The 20,406-nt window shown below is 53.6% G+C and overlaps 1 protein-coding gene across 9 annotated transcripts in view; it reads right to left on the minus strand.

The window, feature by feature from the left end:
- Positions 1–97: 97 nt before the first annotated feature.
- DTX2 (deltex E3 ubiquitin ligase 2) overlaps positions 98–20,406 on the minus strand; it is a 61,518-nt gene continuing 41,209 nt past the window's right edge. For 5 of the 9 annotated variants that reach the window (XM_037880285.2, XM_037880282.2, XM_043530941.1 and 2 more), the window contains 5 exons: positions 6,465–6,535; positions 4,912–5,070; positions 4,614–4,775; positions 2,070–2,159; positions 98–849 (listed from right to left, as the gene is read on the minus strand). In XM_037880285.2, the coding sequence (XP_037736213.1) occupies positions 625–849; positions 2,070–2,159; positions 4,614–4,775; positions 4,912–5,070; positions 6,465–6,535 (707 nt within the window). In that variant the 3' untranslated portion in view covers positions 98–624. Of the gene's footprint in view, positions 850–2,069; positions 2,160–4,613; positions 4,776–4,911; positions 5,071–6,464; positions 6,536–8,576; positions 8,664–20,406 lie in introns of all 9 variants that reach the window. The other 4 variants (XM_037880277.2, XM_037880283.2, XM_037880278.2 and 1 more) reach the window with 2 other exon arrangements.

A 20,406-nucleotide genomic window follows, 5' to 3' on the forward strand; every position in this document is an offset into this window, starting at 1 on the left:
TCTACAGCGTTAGCCAAACTCCAGCGAAGGACCAGGTATCAGACCAAAAAACGAAAGCATCAGACACAAGAGATTCCTTCAAGGCGAATGACAACTCTCCAGAGCAACGCAGCATTTATTAGGAGCACAGCACAAAGGCATATGTGTTAAATCAGCTACCCGGGGACGGGGGTGAGGGGGAGGATGCACTCAGCTGAGCAGAGCTTCGGGGCGTTAGCCAGAGGAGTACGGACATTTCTGGCCATTCGTTGCTGATCCAGAGCCAGCAAGACGTCCCTTTACGCAGCGCGGGAGCAGGGCTGGGACCGCCCGAGTGCTGCAAAAGTACACAGAGAAGCGAGTTGATCAGCCACCTCGGGAGCACATTCCAAGCATGCCCTGGCTGCAGGAGTGCTCCGGTGTCACGCCTGAGACACCAAGATCAGGACCCTTGGCTTATACAAAAATAACCTGCTCTCCAGAAACCAGACTGTACAGAACACGTGACTCCCAAATACAGTGTTATTGCTCAGAACATGACAAGTGATTAGAGACAGGACCTTAAGGCAACAGGAATAAGTGCACTAGCCGCCCTCCAGAGGCTTGAGTAGGCATTCGCCGTGCGTTGCACAGACGTGACGCGAGTCACTGTCTCAAGCAGGCCTCGGTGACGCCCTGAGCTGCCAGCTCTGCCAGCACATTGTCCAGGTAGTTGGGGTCGGGGTAGCCGTGGCCGCTGAGATTGGTGTCCATCTCCGTCTTGTGGTGGATCTCGTTCCACACCACCGTGTTGCTCTCGCCGGTTGTGCTGGAAGTGCCCACGGTGAAGATTAGGCGTCTCTTCCAGGCCACCCTCAATAGATCCAGGACCTAGAGACGGCAAAGGGGACAGCTCCACTAGAGAGCAAAGCGTTTTGGGCAGCTTGGGGCTCCGTGCGACCCGTCCAGCTGGGAGTGGGTTGGGCGAGCTCTGTTCCAGGCTGGTTCACTCTGCCCTCCCGCTCCATCGCCATTCCTGGTTGGACCCAAGTCCAGGGCCGGCTCCCCCTCCCCACAGTTCCCTCCTTTCCTATGCTCTATGGTGGGAGCGCTGCCCAAGGGGTGAAGGCAGCATGGCCTAGTGGTCAGGGCACCAGGCTGAGAGTCAGGAGCCCTGGGCTCTATTCCTGACCTAGCTGGTGCAGATCACTTCCCCTCTCTGGTCCCGAGTTTCCTGGCTGTACAATGGGGGTGGGGGGTGGGGGTGGGGGTGGGGGTGGGAGAGAGAGATGACACTTAATCCCTTTCGCCTGAGGATCTCAAAGCACTCTGCAAAGGTGGGTAAGTCTCACTATTAATGACCTGCAGCACCAGCAGGCCCACTTCCTTCCCTCCCAGAGAGGCAGAAGATGCAAGCCCTGCTCCCTCTGGATCTATGCAATACCCCGTCCATTTCTAGACACACGTCAATCCTTAACGGTTACCCGCAGAGGAGATAGTGTCTGGATGAACTCCATGGGGCAGATTTCTCCAGGGAAATAGCTGGTTAAAATCTAACTCACTGGAGCCCTGCAGTCCCAGTAGGGAACCCCGGCCATTTGGGTTGCAAGGGATGCTCTAGTCCATCCCCAGTATGGGCACAAGCTAGCACTCATGGCTTCCCGTGCATTTCCCTCCTCCAAAAACAGGGTATTAACCAAGGAGACGTGGAGATTCCACAGCCTCCCTTATCAAACTGCTCCCTTTACCCAACTGTCCTTGCAGTTACCAAAGGGACCCACCCTGCCAGATACTGAGTGCCAGCACCCGCTTAACTCAGTGGAAGTGCAAGCACTCAGCCCCTTGCAGAAAACGCTTCATGCCTCCTACAATCAGGCAGGAGGTGCACGTGCTCCAGGCAGAGGATGCACCAGCCACGGACTAAGATCGCAAGTCACTTGTGGTTTGCAAACCTAAGAACCACCGCATTAATTCAGTTACTGCCCAGACTGGGAGTGAGTGCGGGGCTCTTGTAAGACTTGAAGTCCATTCAGCCCCACTGGAAAAAGGCCAGACTCAGGCCAAGTGCCGGTTACTGGTGAAGTCACCACTTGGATCAGGACTTTCATTACCTTTCTGCCCTTCTCGTTATCGGGAAGGTAACAGTAGCGGGGAAAGCCTCTGGCTGTGTATGGCATCCCTGGATTGGGGTGCTCCGGCCCCTGCAACAGATAAAGGCAATTCATCAACTCTGTACCGACGACGGCTCCTTTCACAGGCTGACGGCACTGACTGATTCTTCCAACAGCAGGAGAACAGAACTGCGTAGACCTGCCCTCTCCCGGCTACCCCAAGTCCGGGCGGGGAGGGGGGATGGGGGGGGGGGAACGGGACGGACACGACACACAACATTACTCCCTCCTCGATCCCCCTCCTGTTGCACCCCCCCCAGACTTGGGGAAAATGGGGTATAACCCCCTCCCCATCCCCCAAATCTCCCTTGCTGCTCTGAGTCCTGGGATGAATGGGGCTGTTCCCTCGCATCCACCCTCTTCCTAGGCTTGGAGGAGAATGGGGCAGGAACCCCTCCTTGAAATACTGACCAGTGCCTGTCCCCCATCTCCACTTGCCTCTGCCTTATGCTACCCTGCCATCTTGGCCCTGCACTTCAAATCTACCCTACCCCACCCCGCCCACCCTGCCATTGGCCGCCGACCGGCCAGCCGCACCGCTCCAGCACTCTCGCTGGCAGAGCCGAGGCCAACTACATTCCCCAGAATCTGGGCACCAGCCACACAGCGGGCTCACAGCGAGCGAGGGGTGGACTCTGGGGATGGCAGTTTCCATGCAGGAGATAGCATTATGAAATCAGGGCTGGAGTTATTTGGATGGGAAACGGGGAGTCTCCCTGACATACCAGGAGACTTGGGCCAATTTGATCTCAACACACCGCTGCTTTGGGATGGCTACATGCTGTAGGATCCCGGGAGTGTGATTTCTAATGCACGCTAATGTGTTGGCATTAGTCCATGCAGACCCCGCTGGAGTACACGAAAAAGTCCCCGAATGTGATCTGACATAGCTTTTAGTGCACGCCAGCAGGATCTACAAGGACCAGCTACCGTGCTTTAGCAATCACGCCGCTGTAGTCTGCATTAGGGACCTGTGTAGACAAGCCCTAAGGATCTGCATCCAAGCATTGCAGGTCGGCCAGGCCTGGTTTACAAACTGAGCCACCTGAAGTCTGTGCAGAACACAGAGGGATCGATTCTCCCCAGCATGACCCTTGGCAGAGCAGTCACACCAGTGCAGGGTGGCCAGAAAGGCTATTTTGCACAGATGTTAATGGCTAAATAAGGTGAAAGGCAGCTGGGGGAGGAGAAGGCCTTGCCTGGAGATCCATTTAGGGGGGGAAAAAAAATTAAGTCCAAGATAGGCCCCAGGCTGCCTCTCTGCTACGACTGTAAGCAGGGCTGACCACCTGGGAGACCTGGGTCCAGCCCAAGCTTCGTTAATTGCTCAGTTATGTGACCTTGGGCAAGCCATGCCTCAGTTTCCCCATCTGTGAGAGAAGGGTTAATCTCTTCTCAACATCCTTCCATTGAGAGTTTTTCCTATCGTCACCGTAGCATCTGGGCACCTTCCATGTTACATTAGCAGCAATGGGGAAGTCTGCGGTGGACTTCAGGGAATCCCTGGTGCGTCTCCCTTTTCAAGGTGAAAAAGCCCAACACTGCTGCTTCGGGCAGGACGCAAAACGGGGAAAAATGGTTCATGGCTACACAAGTGCCACATGTCACCCAGGCTCAGCAGCCACCACAAGGCATAGTCTCTCAACAGACCATTATGGAGTCCGAGTGATGAAATCAGCCTCGGCAGCCATTTTGTCAGTGCGTTCTTAACTGCAGGGCTATGACTCGAATGCCCACACAGCAGAGAGCACAGAGGTCGTTCGTAGATAGATGATGGATTTACAAGTGTGTTAACAAGCTCTTTGGAAAAAAAAAAAAAACGTAGGGCACCCAGATCCCATGGGATCTTCCATTAGATAAACCCAAAGAATTGGGTCAGCGTAAGAGGAATTAAGGACATAGGAGCAGAAGGGACCTCCTGGGTCAGAGGCTAGTCCCCTGCCACCACAGGCAACCCCATCACATAATCCCAGGCAGAAACTTATCAAGATCCAGCTTAATTAGTTCCGTTTCTTGCCTCCACTAATCCTACGGGGAGGCGGTTCCAGAACCTCATTCCTCCGATGATTCGAAACCTCCTAATTTCCACCCTAAGCTTACTCATGTCCAGTTTATCCCCATTTGCTCCTCTAGCTTCAATCTCTCTCCTCCTCCCTCCTTGGGGTCCGTCAGGCTCTGAAGCCATCTAATCCTTTGGTGCCCAGTCCGATCCCTTTGGCCATCACCAACTGCATGAGGGAAGAGGGACACACCGGTGCGTTACCATGGCTGGTGCTTACAAGAATTGTGACGCGAGTTCCACACGCCTCATAGATTCAATGCTCCACCACGGCAGAGACGAGCTTTAGTTCATTGTATTTATTAGGCGCACGACGACAGAACCTAGGTATCTCAGCCATGGAGCAGGGCCTCCTTGGGTTGGGTGCTGTACAGACAGAACTTGAGACAGTCGCTGCCCCAAGGGGCTTACAGCTGCCTACGTACCTGAATCCCCCTGCTAATGGAGTACACGATCTGTATTGTCCCGCAGTCCTGGTGGCCGGGAAGGGATTGAGTGAAAGTCGAAACCTCCATCTTCCCTTTTGGCTGAGTGCCAGTCTTTTCGCCATAGATGGTTTTACAGGAGGGGCACTGCAGGCTGCCATCCTGTGGGTGAGAAGGGTCACCATCAGAGGGATTTCACAACAGTAGTGAGGACACTAGCACTAGTATCTGTACTGCCATCCTGGGCCCGACTCGTGGATCGGGACCCCACTGTGCTAGGTCCGGGGTGGTGCAGTACCTGGTTTCCATTGGCGTACATGGCCAGCACACACAGCAGGTGGAAAGCGTGCTGGCATTGGGTCAGTTGCCCCACCGCTTCCGGCTTGATTTTCTTGCCCTCACAGGCATCGCTGTAGCCAGAAGGCGATGCCAGCTTTTCCATACAGATCATACAGTCCTTGAAACAGAGCAAGAAGAGACGCCATTTACCGCCAGCCTCGGGCTGCAGTGAACATTAGCCTTGTTGATGCATCAGCTTGCCAGAGAGACTATTTAGAAATTAGTCTACAGTGGCATTAAAAAACCCCTTTGAAGTCTGAGGAAGTTTCTGCCCCTCCCCGCAGCTTTTAACTATTGGGAAAACACTGATTCTTCTATTTTATTTGACTTGTCTATCAGTGTGATCGCTAGAGGCCTGTCCCTATAATCAAATTTTTTTTAAAAAAGTATTTTTACAACACCTCCCATCCTGAAGGATCCCAAAGTCCTACACATACATCCTGAAATCCTAACCTTTGGGTTAGAGGCCAGCACCTAATGAGTGCACAGCCCAAGAGGGGCTAGCACAGAAAGTTTACACCCTGGAGTTTTTGGTGAAAGGTGGAGGTGGTGGGACGAGATGGTTTTCGTAGCTATGGGATGAGAGAGACCTGGGAAGCTGTGCCAGCCCATTCTGGGAGCGGGGTTTGCTCATCTGGTCTATGTCCACGAGCAGCCCACTCTTTTCTAGATTAAAAGAAGCCAAACCTCTTTGCACTTGAGTATTAGGCTAAATAAGGCGGCAGCTTTGTATAACTTCCTATCTCAAGTAGCAGTGTGTATCCCTCCTCAGAGCTCCTGGAGCCAAAGAGGACTCAGGGGCACTGCAGTTCATTTTGTTAGCTGCTGAGCAAGGCAGTTTTCCCCGTGAGATCTCTGCGGGCAACGTGCATTTGAGATGCAAATATTCTACTGAGAGGTCACATTGCAGCTGTCTCCTCCAAGCATTCGAGTCTGCAAACGGGACCCTCTAAATAAAGGTCCCAGCCTTTTGGGGGCACTTCTACCACTCTAAGATCCCAAGTCAGCATCCACCACTGCCTCCCATTCATTTGGGTGCTTCCTAACATACAGGGAAGTTAGGGCTGCTCCAAACTCTGGCTGCGTTGGAGTCTGGAGACGCTCCAGTTGACACACACAACAGAAAGGCAGAGAGCAGTGGTGTCCCAGGGTAGCTATCTTGGTAGGAACAGGGACCCTGGAGCTCTCACACTGTACCTAACAATGCATGAGAGTGACACTCAAGGCAGAGTACAGGCCTTGCAGATACCAGGCCTTTTCACCTAGTGTTGACAAGACCATTAATGGGGTCCACTGGGAAGTCATCTGTGTAGGGCCAGCTGGTGAGCGTTGTGTCAGTGAAGAGACCCGTGGAGGATCTGGCTAACAGTCTAAAGAGCTGCATAGGTTTCACATGAGCCTTGCCTAGTATGAAGTAAGGCAGGCCTCTTATCCAGCCCACAACTGCTTTCGTTCCTTCCATTCTTCCCCTCCCCGCTGTTGTCAGAGACTCCTCTGATTCCTCACACTCACCTCGTCAGCAGGGGCTCCTCTCAGCTCTTCCAAGTATTTCCTCACCACCTGCTCGGGCTCGCTTGGGGTCACTGAAGAAAGGGAGGGAAGAAAAAAAAAAAGCCCATAGGGAAATAAAGATTCCAGGAGGTACAAAGTGAGCGAGAGGAGGCGAAGGAGGGAGGAAAGCAAAGCAGTGGCAGGCCAGCCTGCCGAGGAAAAAAGTTACGGGTTAGAGTTGGAGCAAGTTAGTCCAGCAGGGGCCATTCTGAATGGTTAACACTACTCTGGTACTCAGATGCTATGGGGTGCAGGAAATGTGTCGATTTTAAGGCCCCCAAAAAGGGACCAGTGCTCACAGAGTCAGATTTCCTGCAAAGCACAGGCCAGAAGACGTCACCCAGTAAAAGCCAAGTAGATAAAGAATCGGGTTGTAAAAGCTCCCACTGCACGGGGCGAACAGCCACCGCTCCATCGGACGTCAGTGGGAGCTGCAAATGCTCAGTCAATCTGAAGCAGACCTCAGGATCCTCTCTAGTCTTCTGATACTTTGCTGGGCTATGCCCTCCTCACATACTGCAGGTGACACTGGCTCCTTTCAAATACCAGTATTTTGCTGCACTGGGTCTCAGAACCAGGCTCAAGGACCATACACCCGCAATGGTGGAAGAGGGTCATGTAGCCTACATCATTAAAAAAAAAAAAAAAGCAGCACATGGATACATACTATATAGATAGGACATAATTAGTCTGAAAACCATTATCTATATGCACTAGAGCTCTCACATCAGAGAGCCAGGCAAAAATCTTAAGTGAAGACACAACTACGGTCAGATCCAGCAGTCGTCAGGGTGTTCTCCTTATGCCACGAAGGAGCACAAGAGTGAAATAAGCTTCATTACTAGATATTGCATTCCTAGCAGGAAAGCAAACCCTTCCTCAGAAAGGGCCTTTCTTGGGAATGTCTCACGGCTGATCCTGGCTCGTACCTCCCATAGAACGCAAGTCACTGGGGTTTCTAAAAATAAGCTGGTTTCTTAATAAAATGAATGTAAGTCTCCAGATCTTACAGAGGCTCAGATCCACAAAGGTATTGAGGCATCCCACTGATTCCATGCAAGTTGTGCCTAGGTACCTTTGAGGATCAGGGCCTGAAATCCTTATATTCATCCGAGTTCTCCCCAAGCACGTATACCCCACTGCAGTCCCAGGGCTCGCCCTTCAGCACAGGAATGGATTTCCTCCCTGCTGGTACCCCAGGGTATCCCTCCCTTCCCACCCACCAACATACCCGGACTCTGGTCTAGGACCACCCCTGGGGTTGGGAACGTACAGCACTCTCCACTGAGCTCACCTACACGGCAGAGAATATGTACCACAACGGTGGGCACTGGTCCACGAGGCTCTGAATGGAGACTTCTAGCCCTTATCAGGTAGGGCACCAAACAGCGATCAAAGACCAGCTTCTTGCCATCCCCAGCATGGGCTGTGGGGCCAGGCGCTCCTGACCAGCATTTCACCACACTCATTCCCACAGGTGAAAAGCCCCCTGGAGGCTCCCCCACCCCTGCCCTGAAACATGGGGAGAAGGAGGAAGAATCCCAAGTCGGAGGGGGAGGGGTCCCTGACCCAGCCCATGTATAGGAAGAGAATGAACTCCTCCCTTTGACCCCAGGAGATGGGATGAACCACCCCCTCCACCCCAAACATGCCCCAAAGCTCAGGTGGCATTTTGCAGACTACCCCATGAGCTGCCTGCTGAATGGCAGCAGAATGCTGGGGCTGGGTTTGGCAGAGGGGCCTCGGGGCATCCATGCCCAGTCCCCACTGAAATGCAACGAGAGTGGGCAGCTCAGGGGTTCACCTGCTCTAGAAGACCATTTGACCCTGCGATGCAGCACGCAGGGGGTCATAAAGGACAAGGGGGCTCCATTAAGCAGCTCACTTGCCTCCTCAACGGGTTAGGCTGGGATTGGCTCCTTGTGGGACGGAGGTGCTCAGGAAGCCCCCGCCACACAGCTGGGAGCCAAGAACCTGTGACGGGTCACCCAAGCCAGGGGAAAGTGGGCCGGTGCCTCTCACGCTGTCACCAGGTGCCATACAACCCCACGGCAGGGCGCCAAAGCTCCTTACCAGTAACCGTGTCCATCATAGACGCAATCAGGCTCTTCCACCAGCCTGCAAAGGGAAACATTTGCACAATCGACGTTATGACTCCACCTAGCAGAGGGCAAAAGAGAGGACTAGTCACTCGGCTGGCCTAGCGCCCTCGACCACTCCCTCCCCACTCAGCCCTACTGTAAAGCCCACCAGACCTACGGACGAGAGAGGGGCCGGCGTAGGGTGGGGGAAGAGGAGTGCCATGACAAATGCTATTACCAGTAAGTAATTCTTCCTTGCCCCTTCTCCTCTTCCTCCATCCCAGCCAACAAAGCTAGCGGGGCCCACAGGCTGGGGCAAAGGCAGCTTGCAGTGAGGAACTCAGGCCTACCACAAGGAGGAGTTTCAGTGGCTGACGCTCCAGGCTTCTCCACCCAGGAGGACGCCCTGCTCTCAGTGTCCCTGGAAGGGCAGAACTGCTCTGGAAGGGGACTCTGGGAGGGAAATCTACGTTTGCTGGCTCTCAGGTCAGGTTTCCTCAGTTTACCACTCCAAAAGGCATTTCCCTAAGCACCGCAAACACGCCCTGTGCGCCTCCTGCAGGGCCCCCAAGAGTGAAGGCTCATTTAGGCTGTTCCACCTGGGTGACCCTGTCTTCTTCCAATTCCACCCCCTGTTAACCCCACGCTACGGAGCAGGATGCAGGCTCTTAGGCTAAGGTGTGGCCAAGAGCGGTATCTCTAAAGGCAGCTCAATAAACAACTCTACTGCCGATGAACAGGCCAGACTAGGTTCCAGCACTCTCTCCGACAGCCCAAAAATGCTGACAGGAAAACACAGGAGTTACAACTTATTTTGGTCACTGAAGAGAGCAGTTGTGGTTACACAGGGATTGGGTCTGATGGATACCACTCATGCAGTCACTTTTCAGAGTAGAAAGCAGTTTTAGGAAGCAGACAGAAAGGACCATCCACTTTTATGCGACGTATTCCTTGATCAAGTGGGCAAGGGGCTCTGCTGCCTCAGGTCCCTCCCTTCGCTCCGGATATCAGACGAATTGGTCTTTTTGGTTCCTGAAGAACTGGTTTTGGGTCACACAGAATTCCAGGGGCACTCGACAGCCAGCTTTTGCCCAGAAGACATGGCCAGATTCAAGGCTACACACAGTTTAATAAGAAAGCGTGAATGAATAACCCTGCTGGACAGTCAGAGGAGAGATGAAAAGCTACCTTGTCTGGTAAGAAAGATCACCGGGTAACGATTCCATTGCACCTGCCTTCCTGGATTAAGAAAAAACTATTGAAAGGCTACTTTCTGAGGGCTAATTCTGACTTGCAATGTAGTCAATGGCTAAACTCCCACGAATATCAAAGGGACAAAGATACAGCCCAAGGCCTGTAGCTGCAGGAAAACCAGCCCCATCAAGACAAGTGACCCCCCCCACCCCAACTGCAGCAGAGTTATGTTAGCAACAAAGAGTTTCTAGCGGATAGTCTGGAAGAGAGATTCCTAGATTTTAAAGGCCAGAAGGGGCCATGATGACCCTCTAGTCTAACCTCCTGAAGAGCACAGCATGGAGAACCTCGCCCAGTGATAACTGCAGCAAGCCCATAACTTTGGACATCAAGGAATAAGCTCTTAAGGAAACCCTACTGCACATTGTGAGACACAAGAAGGGATTGGGGACCAGGACTCGGGCCTGTGCCAAGAAATCCCATCTTCACGCTCCTAGTCATCAGATTCCCTGAAGTGGAATGCTCAGGGGGGCGGGGAGGTTCCTGACAAGTAGGCTCGGGCCCAGAAAACCATGATGGCCAGGGCCAGCCCGGGACTGAGCAGATGGCAGAGGCCCTGCCTTAGTTTGCTATTACTCTCTGAACAGTAGGAGGTGGCAGGATGCTGTTCCCAAGGGCTGCGCTCAGACAACGGCTTAAAGGGTCTGGCGAAGATGCTTAGCGTCTCTGCTCGGCCAGGACAGATGCAATCTAGCTGGGCAGTTTCTGGGCTCATCCCCAAATTAGACCTTGACAAACTTTGCTTCCCTCTCCAGGGGAACACAGACAGTCCCAGAACAGGAAGTAGGGGTTTGGCACAGCCACAAGAACTGGGGAACCCCAGGAATCCCCCCTCCAGCTGTGGGTATAACGGTTTGTCTCCACAAGCCAAGACACAATGACCAGATAGGGAAGCCAAGATGGCCGGGCTAAAGTTCACGCTCCCAGAAGGCTGAGACACCCCACAGAACCCTCGAAAGGTCCCAACTGACAAAAGCAGCTCTAGGGACTAACACCTATCAGCTGGGCCTAGAGGAACCAGAAACACACAGCAGCACACGCTGATACCAAGATCCCCCCTGTAGGCAGGTCCATACCTGAGACTGCATCAGGAGCCTGTGAAACAGACACTACAAATACCTCAGAGGCTCCTCACCAGAAGCCTGCCTGTGGTAAGGAGCCCTTTTGAAAGAAGGCTCTGCCCTCCGATAGAGCAAAGCTAGACCCAATTTCAGAAAGGAAGCTGTTTGCACCACCCTTTGAGGGAGCTATTAAGAGGAAGAAGATTCACCTGTGGGAGAGGCCATCCCTGATTGGGGAGGAGCCATGGGAGATTATAGGGAGGAGTGTGCCCTGGGGAGCAGACCAGGGCTACTCTGAGAGGGGAAAGGAGTGTGTGTGAGAATTTAAACACTGTCCTTGTCTTAATGGATAATGCCACTCTTGTATTCAGCCTTGCTGAGGGGAGCCAGGGGCTGGACTGGCTCAGGGAGGGTTGGGTGGGTGGAGCAAAGATGTGTTCCTTCCTCATTTAGTTGGGCAATCAGGATCTTCATGAAGCTCCTAAAGACACCAACCCAAAGGTGGGGGATACAAGTGACCAGCTGCCAATAACGTGGCTAGGTGGAGAGGGGAGAATACACATCCTTCAAATGAAGCTAACAAAAGTTATCCTTAGGGTACAGACCTGGGCTCTGGAGACCTGGAGCCTATTCCCAGCTCCAGCACAGCCTCATCGGTGGGACCCTGGGCAAGTTCCTAGCTCATTCTCTACGAGTCCCTAACTCTTCCCCCGTCCCACGGACCTTTGGGCTCTCCGGGCTGAAAGACTCTCTCGGTATGAAGGATTACTGTTCTGAACCCCAGAGTCTGGATATTCTTGTGCAGGACGGTCCTGACCCCAAGTGTTGGTGGACTGTGAGGTTTATCCTTCTGGCCGTTTCCTGGGACAGAGCATGGAAAGAGAGATGAGACAGAGGGGAAGAGATGCAGGCAAGGATGAGGCCCTGACGTTTCTCAGTCTTCTCCACTATAGCTCAGTTCTTTAGGGAAGGGCCATGCCTTTGCTTGGCTCTTCCGGTGGGCCTGAGCTCCAGCCCTTTAATCATAGGTGGGGTGGCATGCACAGCAAGTGTGAGCCCTGAGCATTCGGAAGGGGTCCGAGAGAGGATCTACCGCACACCCAACGCACTGGTAAAGCAGAGTGTGCATCTCCAGGTCTCTCTTTCCAACCGGATGAGATGAGATCCAGCGGCTTGTGCTCCTTCCGTCCTAGAGGGGGCGTAGTCGCCTCTATGGAAGCTGAGACTCCCCTTTGCTTTCTAGTTCCCACCAAACGTGAGAACGAGACTGCAGCCTTGCCTGTGATCCTGCTGCCCTCTGAACCTTCGTAGCCGTGCGCTCGTCCAGCGCAGCCAGAGCAGATAGCGGTCGGGGGTACTGGGCTCCAGGCACCAGGAGCACTGTGAAAATCTTACCCAGCAGCTTATTTGATGGCTGTAGACTTGGGTTCCTCCCCCAGCCAATCGACGCCTCGCCAGGGCTAAGGCAGGATTTATGGGAAGGGGAAGGCACTCTGCCCAGCCAGGCTGTCAGAAACATCCCCCTGCACATCTGGACGGGTCTAACCCCAGGGACATGATGGAGTCTAGTCTCTCGGCGCCAAAGGGAGGCCTGTGGGCCCTCAAGCAGCCGGAAAATCTCAGCTTCTGCCCTGGGGAGATGCTGGGGGTGTTCCAGCTGCTTGGTACCAGCCGGCGGGAGTGGGAAGGTTGAGTTACCCCGCGTGGGTCAAGGCGTGTTTCCAAGCAATCCCCCACTCCTCCATTCGCAGGGGCAGCGCCTGCACCCGGAACAGGCCGACTCCCTCTGGCGCCAGAAGGGGGAGACCCGGAGCAGAGGCAGCGCTCGCGATGGCGTGTGCAGTCAGTCCCCTCTGCCAGTCACAGGGTGAAGAGGGGGGTCCCAGCTCCCCCTGCCCAGCACTTACCCTGCCAGAAGATCCCCAGGGGGTAGGGGGTGGTGGGTGGGTGGATGTTCCTAGAAGGCAACTGCCACTTTAGCCTAACAGCTGTGGAATGCAGAGGGCTGGAGTTGGTGGGGAGGGGACTTGGTTCCATGCATGGCTAGCAGGTGGGACCAGCCGAGCAAGCCGCGCAGGGCTATCAATCTCTCCGGCGGTTGCGGTCGCTGAGAAGACAGAGGCTCCAGTTTTTCTTGCAGGGAAACAAGCCTGCTCTGCAGGGTCGGGGCCAGCCTGGAGGCAGACAACCGGCCCGCAGGCTTGTGAAGTGCTTTGAGATCTATGGCTGGAGAGCACGGTCTGAGCCCTGAGCAGCAGATTAGCTACATGCATGGCTGCAGGCGATGCTCACCACCACCCACTTCTTCCAAGGTGGTCCAGTCTGATAGCACGTCAACCCCAGCCTCAGGCCCGTGGCTGGGAGCTTGAGCTCTGACCGTGGGATCAGGCACCAGATACCTCCTCCTGGAGTGGTTCCTTCTGGGCTGTTCCTTTTTAAGATTCTTCTTGTCCTCTGGGCTGGGAGCTGGAGAGGGAAAGGAGGCCGACACGGAGGAGGCGGCAAAAGGGCAGAGGGAAACAGATGGTGGAGTCACGCCAGCAGCGAGGTCTGCTTAGGAGCCACCATAACACCATTTCTACAGCACAAAACGAACGAAATTTGCGAGATTCACCCTCGTGCAGAAATACTGAGGACGCTCCTTGCTCAAACCTTCCGCTGCCCAGGTGCATAAACCAGGGTTCTCCTGAAGGATTTATGGAGCACCACATGGGAGCGTGGGGTTTTACAGAGCAAATAAGGAGAGATTCTCTGCCCAGAAGAATCCAAGCTCTCTGTTAAAAGGAAGACAGGAATGCCACAGAGCGGGGCTAGGACAATGGGGTCATGCAGAGACTTCGAAAGCTAGGATGTGTCTTGCTGGTTACAGCGGCTGGGACACCCGCCTCAGAATACCGATGGTTCTGCCATCTCACAAGCTAGAGGCTAGTTCCTATGGTGACTCCTCTGAACCTGGGGTATAAAATGATCACACACTCCCATGCTGCTGACCCTCTGATACCTGTTGCTACAAATGACACCAGCTGAATTCGTAGCCTCCCGCTGGCTTTTTGCTTTGCTTCTCAGCTAAGCACTACGCTGATGGAGAAGAGCAAGGTTTTTGCTGGCCTCAACGCTGCACAGACCTGTATCCACAGCAGAGGGCCCCGTAGGAATTGGTAGGTAAAAAGGCATCACAATTTGGCAGTATGTAACCTAGTGTCCATGGGGTGGAGCGGCTTGGGTCACCCTATGCAATCCCCTCTGGCACTGACATACTGCGCCAAGCCACAGCACCAAAGGGAAGGTGCCAACAGGGGAGTGTTTGAGAGTAAGGGCCCCCCATAGGTTCGGTCTCCTGCTTTGAGCAGGATGGATTCATTCACTAGACGACTGGCTATTTTTCTACCAAAGAGGCACCAGATTTTGGCCCAATATCCCCATCCATTAGTATTATGCCAGTAATTCCCATGAGAAGCTACAAGAACCCTGTCAAGCCCTAAGAAGCTGCCCGCAAAGCTCGAGCATCGGTTTCAGGGCAGTTGGAGACAGTTTTTCAAAGATCTCTGGACCCATATAGGCACCACGGTAGGTGACCAGATTCTCCAAGAGATATTAGTGTGTCTCCTGCATGCCAGCTGCTCAGCTCTTTTGAAAATTTGGCCCCAACGGTGGGTGCTGAGCATTTGGGAATTTGGAAAGAGAGCTAAAAGCAGAGACCTAAGTAGTTATGATACCTACCAAGAGGTCAAGACACAAGCTGAGAACAACCACATCTGATTCAAGAGATGCACCACCTTGTACTACCCCGATCTGGACCTTAAGGATATTTGCTTCGGGGGCCTTTGTCCAAATCTTCTTGAAATCTACCCCCGCCCTGGTTCATCTAACACTAAACACTCTTCCATAGCTCTTTGGAGTCAACGCTGGGTTGAAAAATACTACAGCATACTCGAATAACGTTGTCTGTCACCCCCCAGTCATTGTTGCTTTATTGATCATTTGGGAAGGGAAGAAAGGTTCACTGCCCCTTCCTTTACAGGCGCGAGGATACGTTATTTTCCTAGCACTGCCCATTTTCTGGAGATAGCAGGAGGTTTATTAAGAGGAGAGCTTTCCACAGATAACACTGAGCAGCTGTGTTTTGGAGGCTTACAGCAAGAACACACCTCCTTCTGGCGATTAAAAGGAGCCATATGGTTTGCAGCAGCTATTGTTTCACACACAACACATGCCAAACACGGAGATGTTCTTTCTAATTAAAGTTAGGGAAAGCGATCCCCCGCCCCCAAATATTTTTGCACAGCTTTCTCCTGTTTTTGAAGCCAGGGATCAAAGCTTCAGCTACACTAAGGGCTTGTCCACACTCATGGCGGCATAACTGGTGTCACTCGGGTGTGAATAAGCCACCTCCCTGCGTGACGTCACTTACACCGACCTACGTGCAGGTGTGGAGAGCGCTATAGGGGCAGAAGAGCTTCTCCTGCCGACACCCACCCTGTGGATTTATTATGCTGAGCAGCACTACGGCTATGCTGACGTCGTTTTTCTAGGGTAGACTCACCCTTCTCCGAATACCCAGCTGTGCCTAGGGGGGATCCTGAAGTTTCTTGAAGTGTTGCCTGGGCTTTCGGGCAGTCGGTTTTCCTGCACTTTGGCATGGATGATTCCTTGAGTGGAGTTTTTATTTTATTTTCCTCTTGCTAATCCTGTGTCTCTAGTGACCTCAGAGGAAGGACCTCCCTTGAGGCAATCGGGAGAGGTTAGAACAGCGGTTCTCAGACTTTTGTACTGGTGACCCCTTTCACATAGCAAGCCTCTGAGTGCGACCCCCCCCTTATATATTAAAAACACTTTTATATATATTTAATACCATCATAAATGCTGGAGGCAAAGCGGGGTTTGGGGTGGAGACTGACAGCTCACGACCCCGAGGGGTCCCAAGCCCCAGTTTGAGAACCCCCAGTCTACAAGACCAATGAGGCATTGGACTCTCGGGGAACAGCACCTGGTGGAGCAACCCATCCCCACTGTAACAGGATGGTCTGTCTCTTTAAGGAGGAGTTTTGACCCCCCCCACCCCCATTCAGCTCTTTCCTGTGGCGTGAGTGTGAAATGCATCAAGTTCAGACGGAGGTACACTTTCCTTTAGTTCATCACTGCCACGTTCTGCAGCTTTCTGCCCTCCACAGAACAGGAAGGATGACATGCAAATGCTTACGTCCGCCTGAGGGCTAGCGGGGGTGAGGTGCTGGACTACGACGATGGCGTCAGATTAGCCAAGCCCCCATGGAAACAAGGCTAGCAACTGGGAACATGAGGCACAGAAATAGTGCAACCCCACCCTGCTCCTGCCCCCCCCCCCCCCCCCAAAACCACCTCAGCGGAAGGGGGACAAGCAGGGAAGCTATGGCTGAGGACTAGCTAGCGAGCCTGGTGATACGAGACGTTTTGGTCGTGCTGTACTCGACCGTCACCTTGGCTGCATCCTCTGGTCTCTCCCCCCAGGGAAGGACAAGCATTCCCTTTCATTTACCCTAGCTTGGCTCAATGGAGAAAACCGGAGCATTAGCCCACCGAGCTGGTTGGTTCCAAGACAGCCAGGAACAAGAAGGGTTAGGGTGGACCTAATCTAGAGGTACTCGCTGTATTACTTTCCCCCTTGCATTGATGGATTCCAACTCTCTTGCAGAATTAGCGCAGTTGCTTTATGCCAAGGTGAAAATGGTGTGTTTTCTATTTTATGTAAGGTAGAAACACGGAGGCAACTTGAAATGCACTAGCTGTATGATTCATCAATACCAGAAAATCACCGACAGAACTGAGAGAACAACAGGGCATCTACTAATTATCTTCCTCAGTCAATACAGGCCAGGCATTTGCAGAAGAGCAGCATAATCCGGTTTGGGTTTCTTTAGCTCTTTCTTTTAAGCAGCAGGTAGCTTGGAACTGCTGGTGCTCAGACAGGCTCTCTTCATTAAAACGCTCCATGTAATCAGCTGTGAAATCCTGTCATGCTGCTATGGGAACAAACTGCAACACCCCAGGCATTTGGGGTGGCTGATGTGGGACTTAAAACCGCCCCTCGGAGAAATTGACACCGTTCAGCCTCCCAGGTTTGAGGACGCTAGACGGGACTGCCAGTTAGGTGCAGGAAGCATCCCCCTGCCACGCCCCTAGGGGCCTGAACAGCGAGAGCAGAAATATTTACACCGTTCAGTGATGCTTTCACGCAAGGATGCATCGGTTTACAAATCTCGCTGGGACACAAGAATGTGTGTGTTTGCAATACAACAACGTATGGAGCACAACAGGACCAAAGGGATAAAACTGCCATGTCTGATCTTTACAGCTACCAGGTCTACAAAGAACGACTGGGCAAAAGAATAATTAAAATGAAAAACACCCTTCAGGTAGCCCTTGTTTATTTCTCTGGCAGTAATGGCTAAGGATCTCCAGCAGGGACAGAGGCCTTTAATACTAGCAGGGACATAAGACTTTAGAGGGCCTGATCCTGGGAGGTGCTGAGCACCCTTTACTCCCAGGGAGCTGAATGCTCAGAACCTCGCAGGGTTGGGCCTACAACACATAAAGCAAACGAACCTCAATGAGCAGACAAAACGGTTGATGGAATAAGTCATTCTCCTCTTCTGGGGGAAGACACCCAACCATTGTGTATTAATATGGGACATCTGTGCTGGAGAAGGCCTGGCTAGGGAAGTATGTCCATGCACGAGCTGCTCAAATAACAATGAAAAAAACAATGGGCTGGATCCTTTCGGTGCCAGCTGCTCAGCACCCCTCAGGCCATGCCCAATTGTCAGAAGGGATCATTCGCCCACCTATGTGGTACCACCCCTCACTCTCTTTGCTTCAACAAGAGGCTGGAAGAAAATCATGCATTTCCTCCAGCAGATAGATGGTGCTGGTACCCTGAGGAGGGTCGGTCCACGTGAGTTACCCGGCGGGCAGTGACGTGAGTTCCCACAGCCCGGCTGGCAGGCAATTGGCAAGTCCCAGCAGGCAGACTGGGGCAGGAGGATTCAGCTGAGCGTGTGTAGTCTAGGGCTAGCTCCATGCAATGTCAGAAAGCCCCCAGCTATTCCCCTGCCGGCTGGAAATGCTAAACTCATTCAGTGACTCTCACATTTGGGCCCAAGGCAGGGCTGCGGGAAGCACTGCTCCATATTTGGGCTCAGGGAAGCTAACAGCTCTAGGCTGCACATGAGGCTGGCAGCTTGGGACACATCACTACAAAAGAGATCTCAGCCAGGGCAGAGCTAAACGCCCTAACAAAGGGAGGGGGTCGGGGGGGGGGGGGGGAACCATGCCTGCTTTTCCAGGGTGGCTTCTGGCGGGTGATAGGGCAACACACACAATGCTCCAGCTGGATCAGACGGAAGGAGAAGGGCTAATGGATTAGGCAGGAGGGCGACATGACACCCATCATGGACACTGACCCCTCCATTCTCCCGGGGACCGACACCCTCCTCCCCCTTCCTCGGTTGGCTTCCTGGCTCATTCCCCATCACCTTGAAACTCCTGGGCCCTTTCCGAGTCCAGCACAGTGCTGTCTCCAGCCCACTGACCTGGCCCCATTACCACCCCTCCTGTCCTGCAGCGTGACGTCCACCGAGCTCCTGCTTCACAATAGTGCTTAGAGGCTCCCATTGTGCTAGGCGCTGTACAAACCTACAGTCGCTGCCCCACAGAACTTACAATTGGGCCGAGCTAGGAGGATCTGTCTAGGGCTGAATCCTCAGCTGGAGTAAAGGAGAACAGCCCCATTGAAGTCAGTGGGGCTATGACCATTTACACCCATTCGGAGTCTAGACCTAGTCTCCCATTACACCCGCCACACCTGTCCATTGTGCTCGGCCTGTTCCAGCCCCACCTGGTGCTCTACCTGCCCTGGTCCTTCGCGCTGCTCCCTGGCTCCCAGTAGGCCAAGCATCCTCACTCCCCCTTCAATTCCGCTGGCTGCATTCTGCTGGGAAGCGCCCGTCCACCCCTGCTGTGACTTGCCCCTCCTGGGCCTTTGAATTATTCCGCTGCAGTTCGAGCTGCATTAGAGTAAACCTGGGAGCCAGGGAGCCCGATTTAAGCTTGTGGGCCCAGATCCACACAGGAACTTCACCCCCCACCTCCCACTGAAATCAATTCGGTGCCTAAATACCTGTGAGGATCTGGTCCTCAGTCACTTTGAGGGCATCTTCCCGCCCCCCCAATTAGATCACATTGGTACAGGCACCCCTGTCTCTATGTGGGTGAGAAGTGCCAGGCACCCGTTTCAATCTCACACGTTCTGTAATAATTAATGCCAGGAGGTCAATACCCATACCGCCAGGTCAGCTGGCGCCGCTTAGCGAGCTCTTCACCCAGCTCGGCCCTTTGGCACTGCTTTCCATTTCCACACACTGTCTCTTCTCCACCTCACCTTCTCTCTTGTTCCTCCTGCCCTTGCCGAAGTCTGGTGTCCCCAACTTCTTGCTCACCCTCCTTTCCTTCCTCGCCTCTTCTGCTTTGCAGCCTGGTCTCTCTCCCCCTTTTCCCTTCTCTTCTGTTCCCCTCCTTTCATTACTCCCCCAGAATCGCTCTCCTCCTGTGGTGGTGTATGCCCATCTGCCTCTCTAGTCCTCCCTCTAGAGTCCCCTGATCTTCACCTTTCTCTCCCCACCCCCTGCAACCCACTTCCTCCTTCCCTCCATTGCCTGCCAAGATCTCCAGTATCTTTCCCCGCCCCCACAACTTATTCATAAAACCTTCTCCCTCTTCCCCTTCAGTGACCCCATTTGGGTTTCCAGGTAGGAGGGGGTCACCAGTGGCACATGGTTGGACAAACACCCGTCAGGGAAGGTCTAGGAGTACTTGGTCCTGCCTCAGCATAGGGGGCTGGCCTAGATGACCTACCAGGTCCCCCCCAGTCTGACATTTCTAGGAGTCTGCTGCTTAAACCTTCTGGGTTGCCTCTCTCAGCCCCCCACCCTCATTTGCAAACAGCCCAAAGTGCAGAATGGGGGGGGGAGGGGCACTCTGTTGAGAGGCATGGCCGGGCAGAAGTGGCCCATCCCCACGACACTTCCTGCTAGCTTGAGGCTGGGCAGCTCGGGCTGCAGCTTTGGGTACCCGACCCGTTCTGTTTGGTAGCGTAGGTCTGCGCCAAGTGCCCTCTTCGGGCAGAAAGCTGGGCCCAGCAGCTTCACCCAGGGCGAGCGGCTTAGCTTGGGCTGGGAAGGGAAACTATCCCAGTGGCTCTGTGGCTGGGCTGGCGAGCAGAGTCAGCACAATAGTGCCAGGATGGACTAACCCAGATTTCCACCTTAGCTCTGCCGTTGGCCTTTCCCCATGGTAGAGTATGGGGCTGGGCTGGCGCACACAAACACGCAGGCCCGGCTCTCCCAACCCGGCCTGCGGCTTGTGAAACAAGTGGCTCCGCAAAGCTGAGGCTGCATGGCTTGGACCCAGGGAAGAGAAGGAAGTGGAGAAACCACTGTGGAGATGACTAAGCCTTGCAACAGGGACCCAGTA

This window comes from Chelonia mydas, chromosome 17 (genome assembly GCF_015237465.2).
Source record: "Chelonia mydas isolate rCheMyd1 chromosome 17, rCheMyd1.pri.v2, whole genome shotgun sequence".
NCBI classification, from domain to species: Eukaryota; Metazoa; Chordata; order Testudines; family Cheloniidae; genus Chelonia; species Chelonia mydas.